At 41.0% G+C, this 19,546-nt stretch overlaps 2 protein-coding genes across 3 annotated transcripts in view; one reads left to right on the top strand and one right to left on the bottom strand.

Moving 5' to 3' along the window:
- The window catches only part of NUP155 (nucleoporin 155), a 33,056-nt gene extending 16,527 nt beyond the window's left edge, over positions 1-16,529 (bottom strand). For both annotated transcript variants that reach the window (XM_056324156.1, XM_056324157.1), the window contains exons 1-16: positions 16,289-16,529; positions 13,726-13,863; positions 13,316-13,412; positions 12,321-12,391; positions 11,610-11,702; positions 10,692-10,858; positions 10,102-10,207; positions 9,471-9,544; positions 9,073-9,164; positions 8,839-8,936; positions 8,593-8,745; positions 7,625-7,725; positions 5,998-6,168; positions 4,655-4,765; positions 3,704-3,798; positions 2,095-2,183 (exon numbers count right to left, since the gene is read on the bottom strand). In XM_056324156.1, coding sequence (XP_056180131.1) covers positions 2,095-2,183; positions 3,704-3,798; positions 4,655-4,765; positions 5,998-6,168; positions 7,625-7,725; positions 8,593-8,745; positions 8,839-8,936; positions 9,073-9,164; positions 9,471-9,544; positions 10,102-10,207; positions 10,692-10,858; positions 11,610-11,702; positions 12,321-12,391; positions 13,316-13,412; positions 13,726-13,863; positions 16,289-16,424 — 1,792 coding nt within the window. In that variant the 5' untranslated portion in view covers positions 16,425-16,529. The remainder of the gene's footprint in view (positions 1-2,094; positions 2,184-3,703; positions 3,799-4,654; positions 4,766-5,997; positions 6,169-7,624; positions 7,726-8,592; positions 8,746-8,838; positions 8,937-9,072; positions 9,165-9,470; positions 9,545-10,101; positions 10,208-10,691; positions 10,859-11,609; positions 11,703-12,320; positions 12,392-13,315; positions 13,413-13,725; positions 13,864-16,288) is intronic.
- Positions 16,530-18,972: 2,443 nt separating this feature from the next.
- Positions 18,973-19,546, top strand: part of WDR70 (WD repeat domain 70) — a 136,298-nt gene continuing 135,724 nt past the window's right edge. The window contains exons 1-3 of the mRNA XM_056324158.1: positions 18,973-19,015; positions 19,101-19,163; positions 19,385-19,468. Coding sequence (XP_056180133.1) covers positions 18,994-19,015; positions 19,101-19,163; positions 19,385-19,468 — 169 coding nt within the window. The 5' untranslated portion in view covers positions 18,973-18,993. The remainder of the gene's footprint in view (positions 19,016-19,100; positions 19,164-19,384; positions 19,469-19,546) is intronic.

Raw genomic sequence — 19,546 nt, 5'->3', positions numbered from 1 at the left:
ATTCAATATAATACTGTCCATATACTTTTTCTTTTTCTTCACCTTCTGACTGCTCCCGTTCCTGACACAGACCTGCTTTCAAATCACTCACAGTCATTTACATCTTTTCAAAGTATATTAATTTTACCTTCAAAGCACTAAACTGAAGCAGCTGGTATTAACTCTTGATTTTTACATAAGGCAGTTGGACAAACACTACAGCAACGCTGTTAACTTGAAACATTCAGTCTGAGACTATCCACAGCCTCAGATACAGCTGTGAATACCCAACCCTTCCACAAATTAATACCCAAGACCCCAAAACACGAGGAATGTGTGTGGTCATCTGCAAAGATCTCCATGTACCATCAGCATGTAGGATGATGTATCACAGAAAGGGCAAGAAAACTGGGACTTTAAAAATGTGGCTTTTATCAAAGAATCAGTCCTTGCCTTATTCACTACAGTTCTCTCAGTTGGACAAGAGAAAATAGCACAAAGGACAACAAATTCCTTCACTCAACAGTACCAACGCACTGTATTGGCAAGCAAAGCACAAACTTGCAGAGGAATAGCATGTGAATGCCAGACTAGACTTCTAACAGAGAGAAAAAAGGGAACCAAGGTAATGGTCCCTGGCCTTGTAATGCTAACACTTTCACATGCGAAATTTCAAGGTGTTCTAATCAATTTCTGTCAGCACTGTCTGACCCACCACATGGGACATCCACAGTATCAGCATCTTCATTTCACATGAGAGTTCTCTACCCTTTGTGCAAATGGAGTAATAGCAGAAGAATCTTCCACCTGAACATGTCACTGAAGCAAAATTGAAACACATGCTTTGATACTAGGTTTCAGTGATTCACAGAGGCATATGTGACAGCAAATGATAATAATATCCACACATTCAGACTTGGGAAAAATACTTTTGCTTCTAAAAAGAGTCATTTCACTGATTACAAAGCTTCCTGTCCTCTCTCCCACACCTTACTTTAATTCTCAGTCTGATCCTAGCATTTGTCTTCCCCATAGCTGCTGTCCTCTTCAGCTCAGACTTAATTTTACATTCTTATGCCTTGCCTCAGCTCCTGCCCACATTGCTTTCCAAGGCTGCTGGTGTGGAACAATCGCAATGTCACTGATGCATTAAAAACCACTCTTCTTCAGTGTTTTAACATGAGTTAAGAATTCTGAGAAAGAGGGTTGACCGATTTTCCAAAAGTTCATCCCAGTTCAGCATGCCTTTCTCCACTACTTATGAATTTGGATCTATGTCAAAAACAGTACTGAAATGGAATTTCTTTGCATCCCAGGTAAGGGAAGTTTCTCCCCAAGTCTGATGTGTAAAATTGAATGCCACATGCCAGATTAACCAACTTTTTTTTTTTTTTTTTTTTAAATAATTAAATAATTCAGAGTTCCATATTCATCATCACGAATTTCTTTTTAAAAAACCCTTAAGATCTGGAATTGAGTAACACATGTTAAAGGACAATTTCCTGAGGCAACTGTAGTTGTGAGTGAACCTGAGTAACACAGAGAGGCCTCTACTCCGATAAGCATCAAGTTCTGAGAAACAGTAGGCACTGTTCTCATTTGCAGGTGGCACTGATGAGCTAAGCAGAAACCAAGTGTGGAAGCAAGAGCTTTTACAGGGAGAAATCATTCCAAACAATAAACCCTTTTCTTGTTCAGAATTTTTTTTTTCTTTTCATAAGCAGCATCTGCAGAGGCACTACAATGACACTCTAAGAAGATACTCTGCTATAGCCACACAACAACTAACTCATCTTTGTAAAGTCTGAACTATAGTATTGGTAAGTTGTTCCCTGGCTGCTCATGTGGCTTTGGCAGCAACAAATGTATACCTTCTCCACATCATCTTAATAGACTATATGCAACACCCAGATCACATTACCCTCTCAATAAATCAAAAAATCACTCGAGAAATGGAAGAAACTCTGTAATAAATTAGCCAGTGAGTGGAAAATCAAGGACCATTTCTGACAGTAAGAACACCAGTACTTGTGGGAAGACAAAATACAACATATTAAAGGAAAAAAACCCAACAACTGACAACTTGTCCAAAACCATTAAATGCTTGCTACTTACTGGGAGAAACAGGAGAACCCAAAACAGGTCCAATGTTGCTTGGAAGAGGCAGAGCAGACGGAAATCTCATTTGTGCTTCTCCACCATACCTAAAATTTACAAAGACAAAAAGACACTTCATAGATAGTCCATTTAATTTTCATGTCTTTTGGAATTAACAGCAATTTCAGGGTTCTTTTAAAATGGTGAATAAAAACCCTCACATAACTTGTCAGAAATACTTGTGACTGATCAGCATTTTTCACAGAAGGGAAGAAAACTAATGGAATACGTGTCATATGAAAAGCATAAACATATGTAATTGTAAAGATAAGTTAGATGAACAAGTTGGTTTTTTTTTGGTGTTTTGAGCTCTACAGTGATATGATGTGATCAGGCTTTAAGGAGAAATTTACGAAATCTCAAAATCAGGTTTACACTTTAGTGTCTTTTTTAAGGTTTGCTTCTATAGGAAAGTGGAAAGAAGGACACAACTGAGATGACCCACACTTGTTCTTCTATTGTCCACAAGTAATTTCTCTCCATCTCTCGTTTGTAGTGCTACATGAGCACATTGCTACATCTTCCCTTGCAAACACCCTTCCCTCAAGAGTTATCCACCAGAGTTGTCATCCACATTTTCTCTGATCTTGTAATGCGGTTGTTTAACAAAGAGTTAACTACTCACAGCCTTCTGAGAATAGCTGACTGGATCTAACACCTGCACTAGTTTTGGAAACTGACAAGCAAGCTTTTGGGAACGTAACACTTGAACTCTAATGCAAACATAAAAATCTGCCCATTCTAGCATCACTCACAACAGCTGTATCTTACCAAAACCTTTTTTTCCTCCAGGCTGCATGCCCTGTGAGGACAGCCAAGAGACCCACAATAAACCAATTTGTTTCAGGCAGCTGATTAAAATATACATATATGCACCATACCAAAGATATGTAGTACTTAAAATACACAGATGACGAATTAATCCTCCAGCAGAGCAGAAGCCCGTACTTCCTCACTCAATTTGTAGTGGAATAAATTACAACAACAACCACCACCCAACGCCCCCCCAAAAAACCAAAACCAAACCAAACCATCAACATCTGTGACTAAAAGCCATCAGCTAAACAGCATAAACCCATTTGAATATCAATTTCCTTGGCACAATGGTGAACAGTATAAATAACTGCAATATGTTCAGAAAAAAAAAAAAACTCGAAACAAAACAAAAATAAACCCAAAATGCCCACAAAAGTTAAAAAGATTGTGTATTCTTTTTCCAGCTGTCTGAGCTAGTATAAAGATATTACTACACACCACACTTTAATGAGCTGGGATACTGTGAAATACAGATAAGTGCATTTCAAGCAGATTAAACTACATTTTCAATAGCCTCCTTTACATGTAAAGTACAAATATCCAACAGGGGAACTATCAACCAGCACAGGAAGCTTCCTTTGTTGATTAGCCCTAAATTAATGCAAAAGCATATTCTACCAGGTTTAACAGCCTATGCTCATTTTAAAACAATGCTCACTCAGGAAGTAGGTTGAAAAGCCTCTAAAATTATTTATTGGCTGTAGTGATCCTGAACATAATATTCAGAACAACTTACAGATTTGAAACATACCTGAAGAACGCTCGAGTAGCCCAGGCAGATACTTCTCTATCACACGCAGCATTAGAACAGGCCAAGATAAGGCAAGTGGCACAGGCCTGATCCTCCTAGAGCATATTTTGTGATTAGTGTGGCAGCTTACATCAAATCGGTAAGAAAAATATAGAAGTTATAATGCTCAGTAACAAAACAGTAAGTACTTTCTGCACCATTTCGTTCAAGAATGCAAGGAAATTGGCTTTTCCCAATTATAGACAGGAAGTGAATCACAGTGAGGTATCCCACTATAGCAGGCAAGCCTGTTATATACAGTTTTTGTAAACTCAATGCAATTACTGGTAGGAAGAAAATCTCCATGTCTGTCAGCTAAGTATGACTAAGATTCATACAATTTCTACAGAAACATAAAGATTGAAGAAAAATAATCATCATGTTTTGCATATTCTAATGGCATGTTAAAATACCACTATGTCCTATCAAAGCCCAAGAGAACAGATTACAGTGAACATTCACTACAGCTACTAATCAGTAGTCAAATTAAAATGGCAATCTACAATAGCTTCCTTCCTGCTTGTTTGTTATTTACCTTAAACAAAAAAATTGACCAATTACAGACATTTTTACTGGCATTCAAAATGTAAAATCCTCTTGTAGTGGCAAGTATTTTTTAAGAAATTTCTTTCCCTGCTCTAGATGAACTCCTTTTCTAAACCAAGAACTTCATTATACTTCTACATACAAGCATAAGAATTTCAGGATAAGTGAATTAAACTTCAGTTTTTAGATATCATAATGTAAGAAATTATTTCTTATACAATCTTGTTTTATGTCAATAATACAGGAGGAACAGCTAACACTTAACTACGGGTTTACAGCAACAACAAAAAGATGCTAAAGAAAGCAATTAGATTTACATAAATATTGTAAATCTTCAGTTTTTCACAACCTGTGAAAAGTTCTTACCTGATGCAACTTGAAAAATCTTTCAATCTCTTCTCCATCTCCACCTACATTGCTAACAAGCAGATGCCGCAGCTGATCAACAGGTCTGAGTTTATGAAACATAAAGCTCCCCTAAAAGTAATTCAAAGTAAATTAGAATAAAAGTGTCTTTACTTTGGCCATCACAACACCCCCTCCCCACAATGCTTATCTTTAGCATTCTAAATTTTTCTCCATGGCACTACTGGATCAAAGTACAATGTGAATGGTGCATAAAGGCCACTTCCCATTCACATGGAGAAAATACTCTAGAAAGCCTAGGAAAGGCAGGAAAAATACTGCAGTGGCTATAAACTCTCCATAAACTAAGTTAATTTTGCTGTTCTCAGCCTAACACGAAAAATACAATACCAACATATAGCAAGTATATAAAAAACAGAATTATTTATTTATCTTACAAATCCTCAAAACTGCCTGGAAAAAAAACTTTCAGAATCAAGGGCATGGTAAGACTTTACACTCTATCGTCTAGCCTGCATCCATACTAACTAATGGAGAGGGTCCGATTAGTGCCTTTACCAAAACAGCTGCCATTAAACAAATGCAGGCTGAATGTAGAGGTTGCAAAACATTAATGATTAAATTAGTTTTTTAATTGGCTATTGGTTAAGGTATTAAGTGCCCTAAAATATTGCTAAATGTAATCCAAAAAGAAATAGGGAAGTTAATATCTTTCTTCTTTTTGTGGATTTTGTTTATTAAAAACCTTTCAAAAAACTGTTTTGGGATGACAAAGAAGAAATTATTTATTCAAATTTAAATTGCCAACAGTATTTATAGAATAATCAGGGTTGGAAGGGACCTCTGGAGATCATCTAGTCCAATCCCCAGCTAAAGCAGGTTCACCTAGAGCAGGCCGTACAGACTCACAACCAGGCAGGTTTTGAAAGTCTCCAGAGAGGTGGACTCCATGACCTCTCTGGGCAGCCTGTTCCAATGCCCTTACAACCTCAAGGTAAAGAAGTTCTTCCTCTTCTTACTCACACTGTATTTTCTGGGCAGCCAATGTCTGTTTCATATAATCATGAGTATAACCAAGGTTAAAATAACTTCTCACATCATTTGTCTCTACAAGGGTCTCTGAAGACCAAAAAAACCTATTAATATACTGTACAAGACAAGCTGGCCCAATAGCTTTGAGTAAATTTAAAATACCTACATATGGTTTCAGCAATCATATTCATTATTCCTTTTTATGTTCACAATATAATCCTTAAAACATATCCAAAACGAATAAACATTTACAGGTTTAGATCAGTCTTCCAACTCTTCTGATTTCCTATATTAAGAGAAGCAATACTCACCTGGGCTGAAAGCAGAACAAACTTCTTAGGTGGCAGCATGTGTTGCTGCACAACAACAGGTGAATCAGTTACTGGAATAGTATCTTTGTTTAACGGTGTTACTATCTTCTGAACTTTAAATTCATCAATAGCAGAAAGAGCCCAGGAATGTCCATCAACACGGGTGGTCATCTGAGCAACAGGACAGATATTATCCAAAGTTTCATTACAGACATGGATTTTGTACATCCATGGTGATATTATACTATTCACCATTTCATATTACACAGAATAGAATCTATTCTTGACACCAGAAAACTCAATAAGCAAGCTCTTGTCTTGTCTAACAGAAGGTTACCACCAAATTTAGTTGTATATATACCACTGCTTCTGGGAGATGGGATAACATATTGCTTCTGTTGGGGGACAGGGATAGTGTTTTGTATTTAAATGTAAAACAACTTGCTAAGTGGGATCCTTTAATGCTGCTACAATATAAACAACAATCTGCTATCCGTATCAGAACTAAGTACCAAAGCAGCTGTCAAGAATTTAAATTATTTCTTAAAGAACCAAAAAAACGCTGCAACTGAATCATAAAGGTTTACAAGACTTCCACAGCTGGCAGCAGTACTTCAAATATAACTCAAGAAGAAACAAATGATAGTGAAGACATTCCAGAAAACTATGTATATATGCTAACAAGGAAGAACTGCTGCTCAAGAAAGTTGCAGTTTTGTTAGGGAAACCTAGCTTCCTATTACTGTCAAATGCCTTGGAAAAAAAAAAAGAGGTTAGCACTTGGATACTTATGTGTAAATTTTTGCACTTAAGGGAAAGGATGTGGAATAATTATAAAGCTCCTTTGTGGGTTATTAAAACAGCAAATAAATCAAAACCTGACTTGGAAACTTATAACTTAAATAGCCTCTCCATTCACTCCAACTCTACCACTGCTCCTCCAATAATACTACTTTTGATATAGCACTCCTCTACTTCAGTAGAATACTTCGGACTTCCTTCAGAGGTGGAATACATGAAATTGTCTCCCCGAACTGACACATAAGGCAACTCCAAACCCCTCTTAAAAACTCACTTAGAAACAATTAGGAAAAAGAAAATGAGAAAAAGTGAAATAATGAAGAGAGTATATTCATGCCTGAAATTTAATGAAGACATGGCATATCAGTTTACAGAAACCCAGAGTCTCTAGTGCCTATATTTTAAACAATCTTTGCCAAATTTTATCCTCAGACGCCACCACTGTTGACTGTGGACCATGTCTTTCTGTGCTTGTGCACAATATGCAGAATGCTATAGACAACAGTATTTTCAAATATGTTAATTAGAAGTCAAATCCCAGAAGTCCAGGCAATTGCTTTTGATACACAGGTTGCAGCAAGCTAGAAAGTATGGCTGAACAAGGAATTCCTAATAGATCAATTCACAGTCATTGACAAAACTGCCTAGTATTTTTTTTCTTTGAAGCACATTGATCAGTAGCTTTGTAAGCATTTCCAAACTCCACGTGGAAGTTTTCTGTGAACTACTTGTTTCTTGCAGATAATACTACTGAAGTATCTGTTACCAGAAAGGAGGAAGTAATATCTAGATTCCATCAAAACTGTGTAAAAGTTAGCTTTAGTACCTGTGTTTCCATCATTGGCTTTTGAAAAGGGAAAGAATCGTGATTGATACACCACAGGATGTCATTATCTTCATTTTCTGAAGCTGTCATCAGCAGAACACCTAGCAAGAATAGTAATATTAAGTTTGCATTAGAAGCGATAATCATGCATTAGATACAAATTCACTAATTAATTCCTTATTTAGTAAAAATTAATCTTTCCTTATTTAGTAAAAATTAATCTTTACAGTTCAAACAGCAAATACTATTTCCTGAGTCTTTATGTCATAGGGTTCTTCAGGTTACTTCTAACGCCATTTGCCATCCACTCCAAAAAGTACAAACATAAAAAAGCCTAAAATGGAGAGAACATGCCTCAGCAATGAGATGTTTAAACAGATGATGGATGAAAAAAGATCCAGAAATTACTTCAAGGACAAAAATCAGTATGCATGACTAAAAGGGTCAGCAACACAGAGATATTTGCCCCTGTACTTCTGCAGCACTTTTAAAAATTAATCTTACAGTCAGAAGTGGCATAAAGCTGGAACCATCTGGCAGCTGTTTGGTATCTTACATGTTATCAGTAGGCAAATAAAAGTAAAAAACCCCAGTCAGTCCACACTAAACTGAGAAGCACTAAATATTTAATAACCCTGTTATATCCCCTGCTTTCAAGAACTAAGCCCACATGACTAGAGCCATGTAGGTGAATTTGAACACATTACATCTATTTCATGGGGAGATCTGAAGAAAAAGTGATCAACACATGAACAGAGGTGTCTGCCTGAACACTACACCTTGCAGAACAACTGATTTCTGAAAAATATCACAACTTTCCACTTCCAAAACCTTTCCCATTAAGATACAGAAGCCATGCTTAGTTCTCAGTTATTCCCACCGCTTCAATGTAAAAACAACGTGATGGTGACTGTCACAAAGAGAAAAGAAAAAAATCAGTCTCATCTGAGCGATGTTCTGCTGCTTACCTTTACTATAAAGAGCTCTATGAACCTTTGCAGGCTTCTCCACATTAGAAAAAGCTGAAAATCCAGGTGGCAAACGGACATGAACCAAGGTTAACATGGAGGGACGAGCTGCTGGGTGCTTAAATTGCGAAGTACTGAAATATAGTCGGACACCTGCACAAAAGATAAAAAAGGCCAAATTTTGCTAAACACTGCAGATGCCATTTATCAGTTTAAATGCCTGGGGAATTAGCACTGCTTTCTTACCTGCATGTGTGATGGCTAGTAGTTGACAGTCTATAGATTCAGAATTTTCAATCACTGCTATCTGAACAATAGGCTTAAACACAGAACGATCTATTGTTCTAAAAAAACAAAACAAAAAACCACACACACTCTCAACCCAAGGAAATGAGCAAACAAACAACAATCTTCAAAAACATAACGTGAAAATACTGGTCTTAAAGGAAGCCCCTTACATTATTATTGTTATAAATATACCTGGCAATGCTCCCAGCAGCAGAAACTATAGCATTTTGCGACAGAGAAGTAACTCTGGTCATCCCTTGTCCATCTTGTCCCAGATCATAAACCTGCAATTCAATAATACAGCTTAGTGATTTAAACTTAAATTAATTAATACAGTCTCACCTATCAAGCAGCTACTCAAAACTATTTTTATTTCAACCTCACGTTTCCAGATAATTGAGGAGAGGATCAAAAGGCTACTCTTTCCTCAGAAGAAAGTATTTAGGTCTTCAGCAAACTTTGTTACAAAAAGATGAACTGGAATAATATCCTGATATATCTATGGAGAATGCCCAAGTACTCAAAAAAAACTTAAAAAGTTATATACACATTAGTAACATGGCCAATGGTCATTAGAAGAAATCACATACTTGCAGCACTCCTTTTTCTGAGCGGGTGTATAAGATATTTCGAGAGTTGTCAACGGCGATTTGAACTAACGGATCTGGGGAGGGGGCAAAAAAGGGGAGAATCAGGAAATCAACAATGGATTTTGTGAAAACAAGTTGAAAAGAGAATATTTATAAAACATTTAATTGTAAGCTAACAAAAGCTGCAGAAGTCTCACACAGTACAACTACCGGAATTGATTTAAAATGGCAATCAATTTCATACAATTATTACTTTAAAAAAAAAAAAAAAAAAAAAAAAGCAAATCATCGTGTAATTATTCCAAATTTTTCACTAAACAGTGGAACAGTGTAAAATTGTTTACTTAAAGATTCCACTGTGTGCAGTGCTCCCACTAAGGACATACTCATTTCATACTACAGAACACTAACTTTAGTCATAAATGCCAAACTTTCCAGGCTTTTGGTATCTATATCCTGAACCAGACACACAAGCAAGTGACCTGGTTTTTATAATCATCAACCACGCCAAGTTTCACTGACAAGTAACTAAATGCTCTGAATGAAGACACTATTCACTTTGACTTCTTGGTAGTATTAATTTAAAAGTTTTCATGAAATTATTGCGTAGGTCTTTAACATCAGTACTTACCATCCTCTGAGAACGTGAACTGTAGCAATGAAGGAATAAGGAAAGACAGTGCACTCTTTGAATGATTAATTTTTCTGCAGCGCTGGCTAAACCAGCCTGCTTCAGCCTACAATATAAAAGAAATACAGCTTTGAAACAATGAAACAAAACCAAAACTAAACTAGGAGTTGTATTAAAAAAAACCATCATTAACAGGATTTTAGGACAGGCGTAAAAACAGGACAAGCATAAAAACAAATAAAAATCGATATACATACCATGGATTTAATTGAAAAGTATGTATTAATCATTTGAAACTAACAGGTGATCATTAAAAAGGAAATTTTACATAAAAAAGGTGCAGGATGTCACAATTTTAGTTTTATTTTTGAAGTTGTCCAAATCTGCATTGCCGTTCCTCATATTATTACTGCATCTTCAAAGAAAACGCATCTACACTAACATGTCAGAGCTGTTATACAATCAAGCCATGCAACATAATTATGGCAGAAAAAACCAGAGCAATACCTGACATGTTTTAGAACCCTCAGTCCTGAGATCCCACAACCATAAAACAATGAAAAATGCCGGTGTGTAAAACTTATAGTCACCTGATATGCTACTTCATATAAGCATCCATCTCTTCCAGCCAAAAAGATACGCCCGTTATCAGTGGATGTTATTGCCAGAACGTAAGTGTTGTCAGTAGGGAGCGAATACAGAGGATCTGGTAGCAGCTGCATTCCGCTAGACATACTGTCATTAAGTGATCCAGTACCTTGGATAAATAAATAAATAAATAAATAAATAGTCTTTAGTTTTTAAGTGGTTCCAATAAATAGTACAGGCACAAGCTGAGCAGCATTTCAGAAAACAGGAAAAATTACACATTTCATAGTTACTAGTCACATTCTGGAATAGCTATTCTCCAAAATAAACACACAGTAACAAATCTTCTGTTTTAAAAAAAATTAATTCTCTATATAAGTTTCTCAGCCTACATATCGCTGTCTCCTCTAAATGACAAGAGAACTAAACCACTGATTTATATTTTTCTTCTTTCACATATAGTACAGAAAGAGAGCAAAAAATTGTAATCCTCTCACTTTCTCCAAACAATTCTGTATTTTCTCTGTTAATATGTATGACATGAAAAAATGGTATCAGGTTCTCAATTTCTGTGGTTGTAATACAAATGCCCATCAGGTTAATGAACTGTATGCGCCACTTCCAAGATTCATGTCCATCTCTTCTCTCCCTCTCCAACATCCAGTTTAATTAACAGGAACACCTATTTCAAAAGGTCTTTTTATGTTAAACAGATGAGTAACACAACTCAATGCTCCTATGGGAGTCCCAGATATAGCAAATAAAACCTGTTTCCCTGTCTGTAACGATTTCAAAATTAGCAAAGTGCTTAGCACACGGTCTTGATTTATTTTTTTTTTAATATAATTTTTAATGGCTACAAATAAAACAGCTACATGTATTTGTTACTGCACAACTGAGAATCAGGCGAGAAGAATTACCTGTTTGCATATTAGAACAACTGAGCCCTAAAATCACAATATCCACCGGGGTAGCCATAACAAGTAAGTGCCGTACATGAGGCTGGAAGATACCTAAATAAAGGGAGAATATATAAAAATTTAGTTTGCAGCCAGCCTCTCAGATCAAAATGATGTATCCAATGCATCCACTGAAAAAACACATTGACTGATTAGATTAAATAGCTATATTTAAGACCTAACGATTTGTGAAACTCTAGAATTAGAAAGGACTATCAGTCACCAATTCAGCTTCTGGTTCGTGAAATACAGTATGTTTAAAATGACATTTTTCTTATAAATGTGGTTCTCTTAAATTCAACCCTATTTAAGCCTATTCAACACTGACTTCAATGTTATCTAAGCAGCAGCTACCAGAAGAACTGGGAAAGCTAGAAACCAGGACCTCGTGGAAATTATAACTTGAACGCATAAATTTATAATCAGTACAGATGTTAAGAGTACGATATGGCAAAAAAATGCAAGTTTATCAGTGTAAATTATTATTAAACCATACTGGGGGTTTTTTGGCTTGAAATTAATTTTACAGTGTTTCTGAAAACGAAACAAACAATGTATCTTGTGTATACATATGTAGACACAAACCACAAATTTTCACATATGCATATATAAAAAAAACATATATAGAAGGTTCAGTAACTGCCTCATTTTAGACACTTTCATATTCCTTACCTTCCTTTGGCTTTACAAGGCCCACTGCAAGAATAGTTTCACTAAGGCCATCAAAATAAGCTAGATCTCCCCTGTGAACAAACAAAAACCAAACCAAAACCTGCATAAAACTTGTCATGTAATATCACGTAACAACAAAGTAAAAATCAGATTCTGTATATTTAAAAATTATTAATGCTTATTTTAACACTCTGAAGCCATCTACATCTTTTGCTTTGGGTGAAAGCAGGTCCAGCAGAAAGGAATGACAGAGAAGTTTCAAGGCAAAACTATACAGGCAATCATTTGAGCTGTTTGGAGCTGCTGTAGCCGAGTTTCAAACCTGAAACCCAGGTGAAGTATTTTGTATTTCTGTATTTTGTTTATTCATAAAGTCTGCTCTGAATTACACAATGCAGCATCTGCAATGCTGATTAACATCAAGAGGGAGGATATCACATGATTATTTTTTCCCATTAAAACAATCTAAAGCAAGAATTCCCAACCACCTCCACAGCACCTTACGATTAACATCATGCAGTTGTTTTATTTGGGAATGTATTTAATGCACACACAATGTAAGTGTACGGGTAGGAGCTATGTAAGCCACATCTGAACTTTAATCTTTTTAGGAAATGCAACAATATGTATAAAGCAATTCTTACTATATAGGCAAATAAAGAAGCAAACCTGCAAATTATAAATGTGTCACCGCTATTTGAAAATAAATAAGCTAGGCAGGAAAGCTTAAACCACAACACTTCAAAGTACTAATGTTGTATTACTTAGCATTGCGGGAATGAGCAACCACTGTATATGCATCAGCATACCTACTAACTCTTAAAATAATCCTTAAATACTTACCATTCAAAAATTTTAGTAAAAGCTAAAATGAATCAAAAGTTAAAACCAAATAGCACACCTCTGTGCTACCAGTAAACAAACTCCCAGTACTGCAATCACTTAATTATGATATAGTACCAATAAATATTGTCAGGAACATGTTCTCTACATACCCATCTTCATAGTTCCACATAAAAATGTCACTGTCGATGGTCAGCCAAGCTCTGCTGATTTCTGGAAATACTCCCATCATACAATTGCACTGCATATCTGAAGCACTGCTGATGTAAGGACTAAATGCATTTCAGCTAGCAAAGGCAACATACCCTTTGGAGCATTTAAAAAAACCCACAACAATATTGCTTTATATACAATAGTACACAAACTTTTAAAGTTCTTCATACAGAAACTACTTCCACCAGCAACTCTACACAAATGGACCTTTTTACTACCTGAAGTGTTATGAAGTGAACGGAAGTACTGGGACTCTGACAGAAAGATCGGGGAAGAAGATTATAGAAGAAAGAAGTTAATTTCTAATACTATTACTTGCATAACCTAACATAATTTTTCATAAGGATACGTCCAAACTGCTCCACTAGCTCTGGGGGAAGTGGGACTCTGCGGACTGAGCTGATTTCTGGAAGATTAGGTATTGACAGTAAACCTGGTCCTTGCAAAGGATAATCCATATCTGACATACCAGAAACAGTAGGACTACCTGCAGGCAAAAACAAGAAAGATTAGACTTCTTACAACAATGAGAAGGGTATAAAAAAGGTTTATATTGTCTTTCTCTATCTTTACCTGACTGTTTCCTAATCTGTTAAATCTAAATCAGAATAACTGCATTTCCCATTTTACTTTAGATGAATAATACAGGCCTTCAGACTAACAGAAAGTTTTGGAACTGCAGAGACTCTATAAGCATATAGCTACCACTACTCACAAGATGTGTGAACTAAGGTTTCTGTAGGAACAGGACCAGTCTCAAACCAGGCATGAGCAAACAGATATGCAAACAAACTCTTAGAGTAACTCATCTGGACCCCAGCCTACTCTACACCTCATTTTTTCTGTGATACTTTCCAGCCCTATTTTTCTGACCAGATGTTAAATATACCACATAAACAAGCCAGGAGCATATTCCTTCACATAGTGTCAGGATTTAACCCCAGCTGATAACTAAGGACCACACAGCCGCTCACTCACCACCACCCCAGACCCAGAGGGACAGGAAGGAAGGTAAAACTCAAGGGCTGAGATAAGAACAAATGAATAACTGAAATAAAAGAATAACAACAACAACTACTACAGTTCTAATGAAAAGGAGGGAGAAGGGGAGAGGAACAAAATCCAAAGGAAAGGGAGAAAAGGAAGTAAGTGATGCACAATACAACTGCTCACCATCCGCTCACAGATGCCCAGCCAGTCCCTAAGACAACAATGAGCAAGCTGCGGCCAGCTCTCCCCTGTTTATATACTCAGTATGACACTCTATGGTATGGAATAACTATCTGGCTACTTTAGGTCAGCTGCCCTGGCTGTGTCCCCTCCCAATTTACTTATCTCCTCAAACCCTCTTGCTGACAGAGCGTGAGAAACTTCAGCAAAAACTAAAACCATCAGTGTATTATCAATGTTGTTCCCACACCAAATCCAAACAACAGAACTGACCCATCTACTAAGAAAATTTACTCTATCCCAGCTGAAACCAGGACACTTAGAAAAGCTGATCTTTACTGCCAGCACCAAGTTAAAATACCCATATAGAACCATTCTTTTATGCAAGGTATGAGGCTGCTAGGGCAGTAACACCTTGGCCATGCACATAGTAGAATAACAGAAAACAGATAGCCTTTACTTCAATCCTGACATGCCCTGGGTATATATTAACTAGGTCACCTACAGCTCCAGAGTGCCTTCTCACAGACCACTGTGCCAGATAATTGGCACTAATGCAGTAGGAAATGCTGTCTTGATGTTTTAAGGAGAAAAAAACAAATGTTTGAGAACAGGTATACCTTACATCTTAACTATATCTGAAATACATGACATACAGTTATGCATAAATGAAAGCCACTCCAACAGATTCTCAGGCTGCTTATAAGTTAGGGATGGTACTGGGCACTTAAGTGACCCTAAGAGCATTTCTGCAAGAGACTTCCTAACAGAAAACGACCCATTTTTTTCACTTTTTGGAAGGAGATGGACCAGTTAATCCAGCAGTGCTCCCTCTATTGCCAGAAAAATGATTTACTATGAAAAAAACGAGGGAAAAACCAAAGTGTAAATATCTATATTGAAAAAACAATAAAGAATTTGAAAAACAGAGGACATGAGTTAAATCCCTACAGTTAGTGAAGCATGGCCTTGGGAGAAGGAATAGATACCATAAACATGTCAAGCTCTGGCACAACATAAGCTCCAGGAGAACCAAACGGTTAATGAGACTAAATAGAAAATTACTGGAACTATGTGTGAACTATCCTAACTAAAATTCTAATTAGCATATTAAAAGATCCACCCTCAGCAGAGAGCCTCCAACTAACAACCCCCCCTCCCCACAGAACAATCGCGGTGAAAAAAACCCACACACTGTCTTTAAATGGAGACTAATGAGAACCAGTGAGAATTCAGTATGACTAAACTAGTTGTAAACAACTGTTCAAAGTGCATAAAAACTTTTAGCACGTGTTAAGAGGTGTGCTGGCTTTGTGGATTTACCACCTAACAGCCGTCTCTGCGCAGACACGCAATAACCAAACAGCTCGACTCTATGCGGATCGGCTCTTGCCCACCGGCTGAAGAACCCAGATTTGGGGTAACACTACACGGAGATCCCACACCCGCCGCTTTCACCCACCGCACACTGCGTGCGCTACACGCCCCCCAAGCCTGAGAAACCGTCAGTCAGCCCTGCCACCGCCCCCGCGAAGGCAAGGGCAGCAGGCGCTGTCCCCGCTGTCCCCGGGGGCTTCTCGGGGCGGCAGCCAAGGGGCGGGGGTCGTGCCCGGCGGGCAGCCCGCCGAAAGGCCCCATACGCGGTGCCTGGCCGGCCCAGGCCACCCTGCAGAACGTCGCAGACACCGGGGCAACTGAAACGACAAAGGACCGGAGACAGTGAGCCACCGAGTGCTCCTCACCAGGCGCCGGCACCGCCAGCAGCTCGGACAGGTCCGGGTAGCAGCGATCGTCCTGGATCTGCCGGTCGATGATGCGGCCCGCGACCTCCAGCGCCTCCTGCGCGATGGGCGCCGCGGCGCTCATGGAGGCGGGCATGGCGAAGGCGATGGCGGCGGCGGGACCCGGGACCCGGGCCGGCGGGCGGCTCCGCGCTTAGCAACAGGGCACGAGCTCACCACCCGCCGCCTCGCCACCCGCCAAATCCCGGCAGGCTTTGCGCACGTGACGCAGTTCCGCGCCGACCACGGCGGGAAGTGGGCGGGGGCAGCCCTCGCGCCCGCTCGGCCTGTGGGAGGGGCGGGCCCCGGCGGCCGGCGGTGCCTCACCGAGGAGCCCTGAGGCGCGGTGGTCCGCCGTGCAATCCCTGTGGGCTCCGCGCGGGCCTGGCATTGTGACGGCCCACAAAGCGTGGAACACAAAGCTGCTCCCGAGGGGAGCAGCGGGAGGCAGTTCCACTCAGTGGGGTGTGGCCCTGGGCAGCTCCCTGCCTGCTCCGGTGTTCCGCGGGCACTGTGGCTCTTGGGCGGGCTCCCCCGTGACGGCCCAGTACAATGATATTTCATACTACAAGCGTGATGGGGTATTGTGGCAAGACTTGATACATCAGAGTTACTCAAGCCTACACAGATTTTGCATATACTAACATAAACCAAAACCTGAGGTGACTTCCCTTCAAAGGAACGTGGAGCTAAGGTGTGTAAGTTGTCTTTGCACTGCTCTGACCTGGTGTGTCTGGTATTTTTCTAGAATTTGGAATGACACATCAATGTGACTGTAGTAGATTGTTAATTTACCAAGCCTGGGCCTCTAAAGTGGTGTCTGCCTTGGACAGCATGGGAATTCCCAAACTGTTGTAGGAGGTCCAGGGGCTGCGTGAAATTCAGATTTCAGGGAATGGGTCTTGTTTGTAAATTCTGTTTGTGCCCTGGCTGCACTGACCTTCTGCTCCTGGATCAGTCAAGTGCCTATTCTGGAAAGCTTCATCTATTGGAGAGGCACCTGGCATAAGAGAGGAAATTTGCCCTGGCTCTGCTTTCCAAATGGGCAACATGAAGTTAAGCCCCAAACACCACAGGGTTTACATGGTAAACCAGGAAATTCTCCCTGTACCTTCTCAAGGTTTAGAAGCTGGTGTCCAGTCACCAGTGGGGTTCCCTGGGGCTCAATTTTAGGGCCGCTACTCTTGACATTTTTATGAATTATCTGGGTGAAATGGCATAGTGAAAGTAGTTAATTTCAAAGGGAATAGCACAGCAAAGGTAGTTAGTTAAACTTCAGGAAGTAACCAATCTTGTTGGGGTAGGGGTGAGGGGGCATGACTTCAGGTCAGGTAACTTCCATTAAGATATAAACGATTGAGAGACCTTGCAACTGGATGTGCATCCGGGTATGAAAACATAGAAGCAAGACCAGCACAAACTGACCTATGTGATTGACACAACAAAAGGTGGTAAGTACACTCGAAGGAAGACTACTGACTTCATCATGAAGACCCTCATACGCGACCCCCAAGGAGGAGAACATGTAAATGATTTCTCACTATCCTATCCCCACTTGCTCTTGGAAATCTTATGCATATGGTAATCATCATGTATAAAGTACAAAATTGTAACTGAGAAGGTGTGCAAGTTAGGAGGAGTGATCCCCCTTACACCCGGTGCCATAATAAACATACTTGCTTTATGACTCCTTGTGAGTTGCAGAATTTATTTCCGTGTGTTATGGATGCAGGAATCAAATGTGCCTTCAGTAATTTTGCTGATGATTCTAAACTGGGAGGAGCTGTGGACTCCCTGGAGGGTGTGCAGGCATTACAGATATGGATAGATCAGGGAGCTGGACATTCACCAACCGTATGAAATTTAACAAGAGCAAGCGCCAGATTCTCCAGCTGGGAGAGGGAAATCCTGGTTATGCATACAGCTTGGGGGACGAGAAGCTGGAGAGCAGACCCGTGGAAAGGGATCTGGGGTCTGGGCTGATGGCACTCTGCGCTGCACTGGTGTGGCCCCACGGCAAGCGCTGCGTGCGGTTTGGGCGCCCCGGTGTCCGAAGGACATGGAGCTGCTCGGGTGTGCCCAGAGGAGGGTGAACCGAGATGGCAAAACGCCTCCCGGGCAAAAGGCATCGGAGGAGCGGCTGAGGGCACCCGGCTGGGTCAGCGGGGAGAAGGCTGAGGGGGGCCTCATGGCAGCTGCGCCTCCCCAGGGCCGGCGGCGGAGGGGGAGCCGGGATCCCTCTCTGGCGGCAGCAGCCGGCACCCGGGGGTTCAGACTGCACGTTAGGAAAAGGGTCTTCACTGGCAGGTGGCCGCCCGCCGGGGAAAGTGGTCGCGGCACCAGGCCTGTCAGAGCTCAAGGAGCGCCCGCGCAGCGCTCGGTCACACGGCTTAGCTTCAGGCGCTCCTGCGAGGAGCGGGGGCTTGGACTTGATGATCCCGATGGGACCCTTCCAACTGGAGATACTGCGTGACTCTGTGAAGATTTAGCCGAGGCCTTCCAGCAGCGGCGGCAGACCGCACGCCGCGGCCGCGCGGAGCCTGGGGACGCGCCACGCAGCCGCAGCGGGCCGGAGGGCAGTGCTGGCGGCTGGGCCTCCCCCTGCGCCTTGGCCGCGCCCCGCCGCTTCCTGCCGGCGCCTGTTGTGGTTCCGGGGCAGCCGCAGCATGGAGCCGGCGGCGGAGGGCGGTGAGCGGCGGGGTACGGCGGACCCGTCCCAGCACCTCCCGCACCCCCGGCTGACTCCTTGGTTTTCTTTCCCCTCTCCTTGTAGATGCTGAGATGGTGGGGGGAACCGACCCGGAGCTGGCGGCCACCATGGGCTTCTCCGGCTTCGGTGCGTTGCGGCGCGGCCCGGGGGGTGCGACGCAGCCGGCTGAGCGGCGCGGGGGGCGGTTGCTGGGGGCTGGCGGCCCTCGGTGGGGAGCCCCGGGAGGGAGGCTGGCTGTTGGAGCTGGGAACGGAGCGGTCGCACCTGTCGGCCCCCTGGCCTGCAAGCGGCCGCAGTGCCTGTGGCCGGGGCGGATCTGCATTAGTCTCCTTTTTCTCCATTTTCAGGGAAGAAAGCCCGGACTTTCGATCTGGAAGCCATGTTTGAGCAAACGAGAAGAACTGCCGTGGAGAGGAGCAGGAAGGTCTTGGGTAAGAAATGCAAGCGTTGTCATCTAGGGCATTTTAAAACGTGATTTGTTTTTCTGTCTTTGGGTGACGTTTAAAGTG

The sequence above is a fragment of the Falco biarmicus genome, chromosome Z, assembly GCF_023638135.1.
Source record: "Falco biarmicus isolate bFalBia1 chromosome Z, bFalBia1.pri, whole genome shotgun sequence".
NCBI classification, from domain to species: Eukaryota; Metazoa; Chordata; class Aves; order Falconiformes; family Falconidae; genus Falco; species Falco biarmicus.
This window is presented reverse-complemented; position numbering and strand designations above follow the sequence as displayed.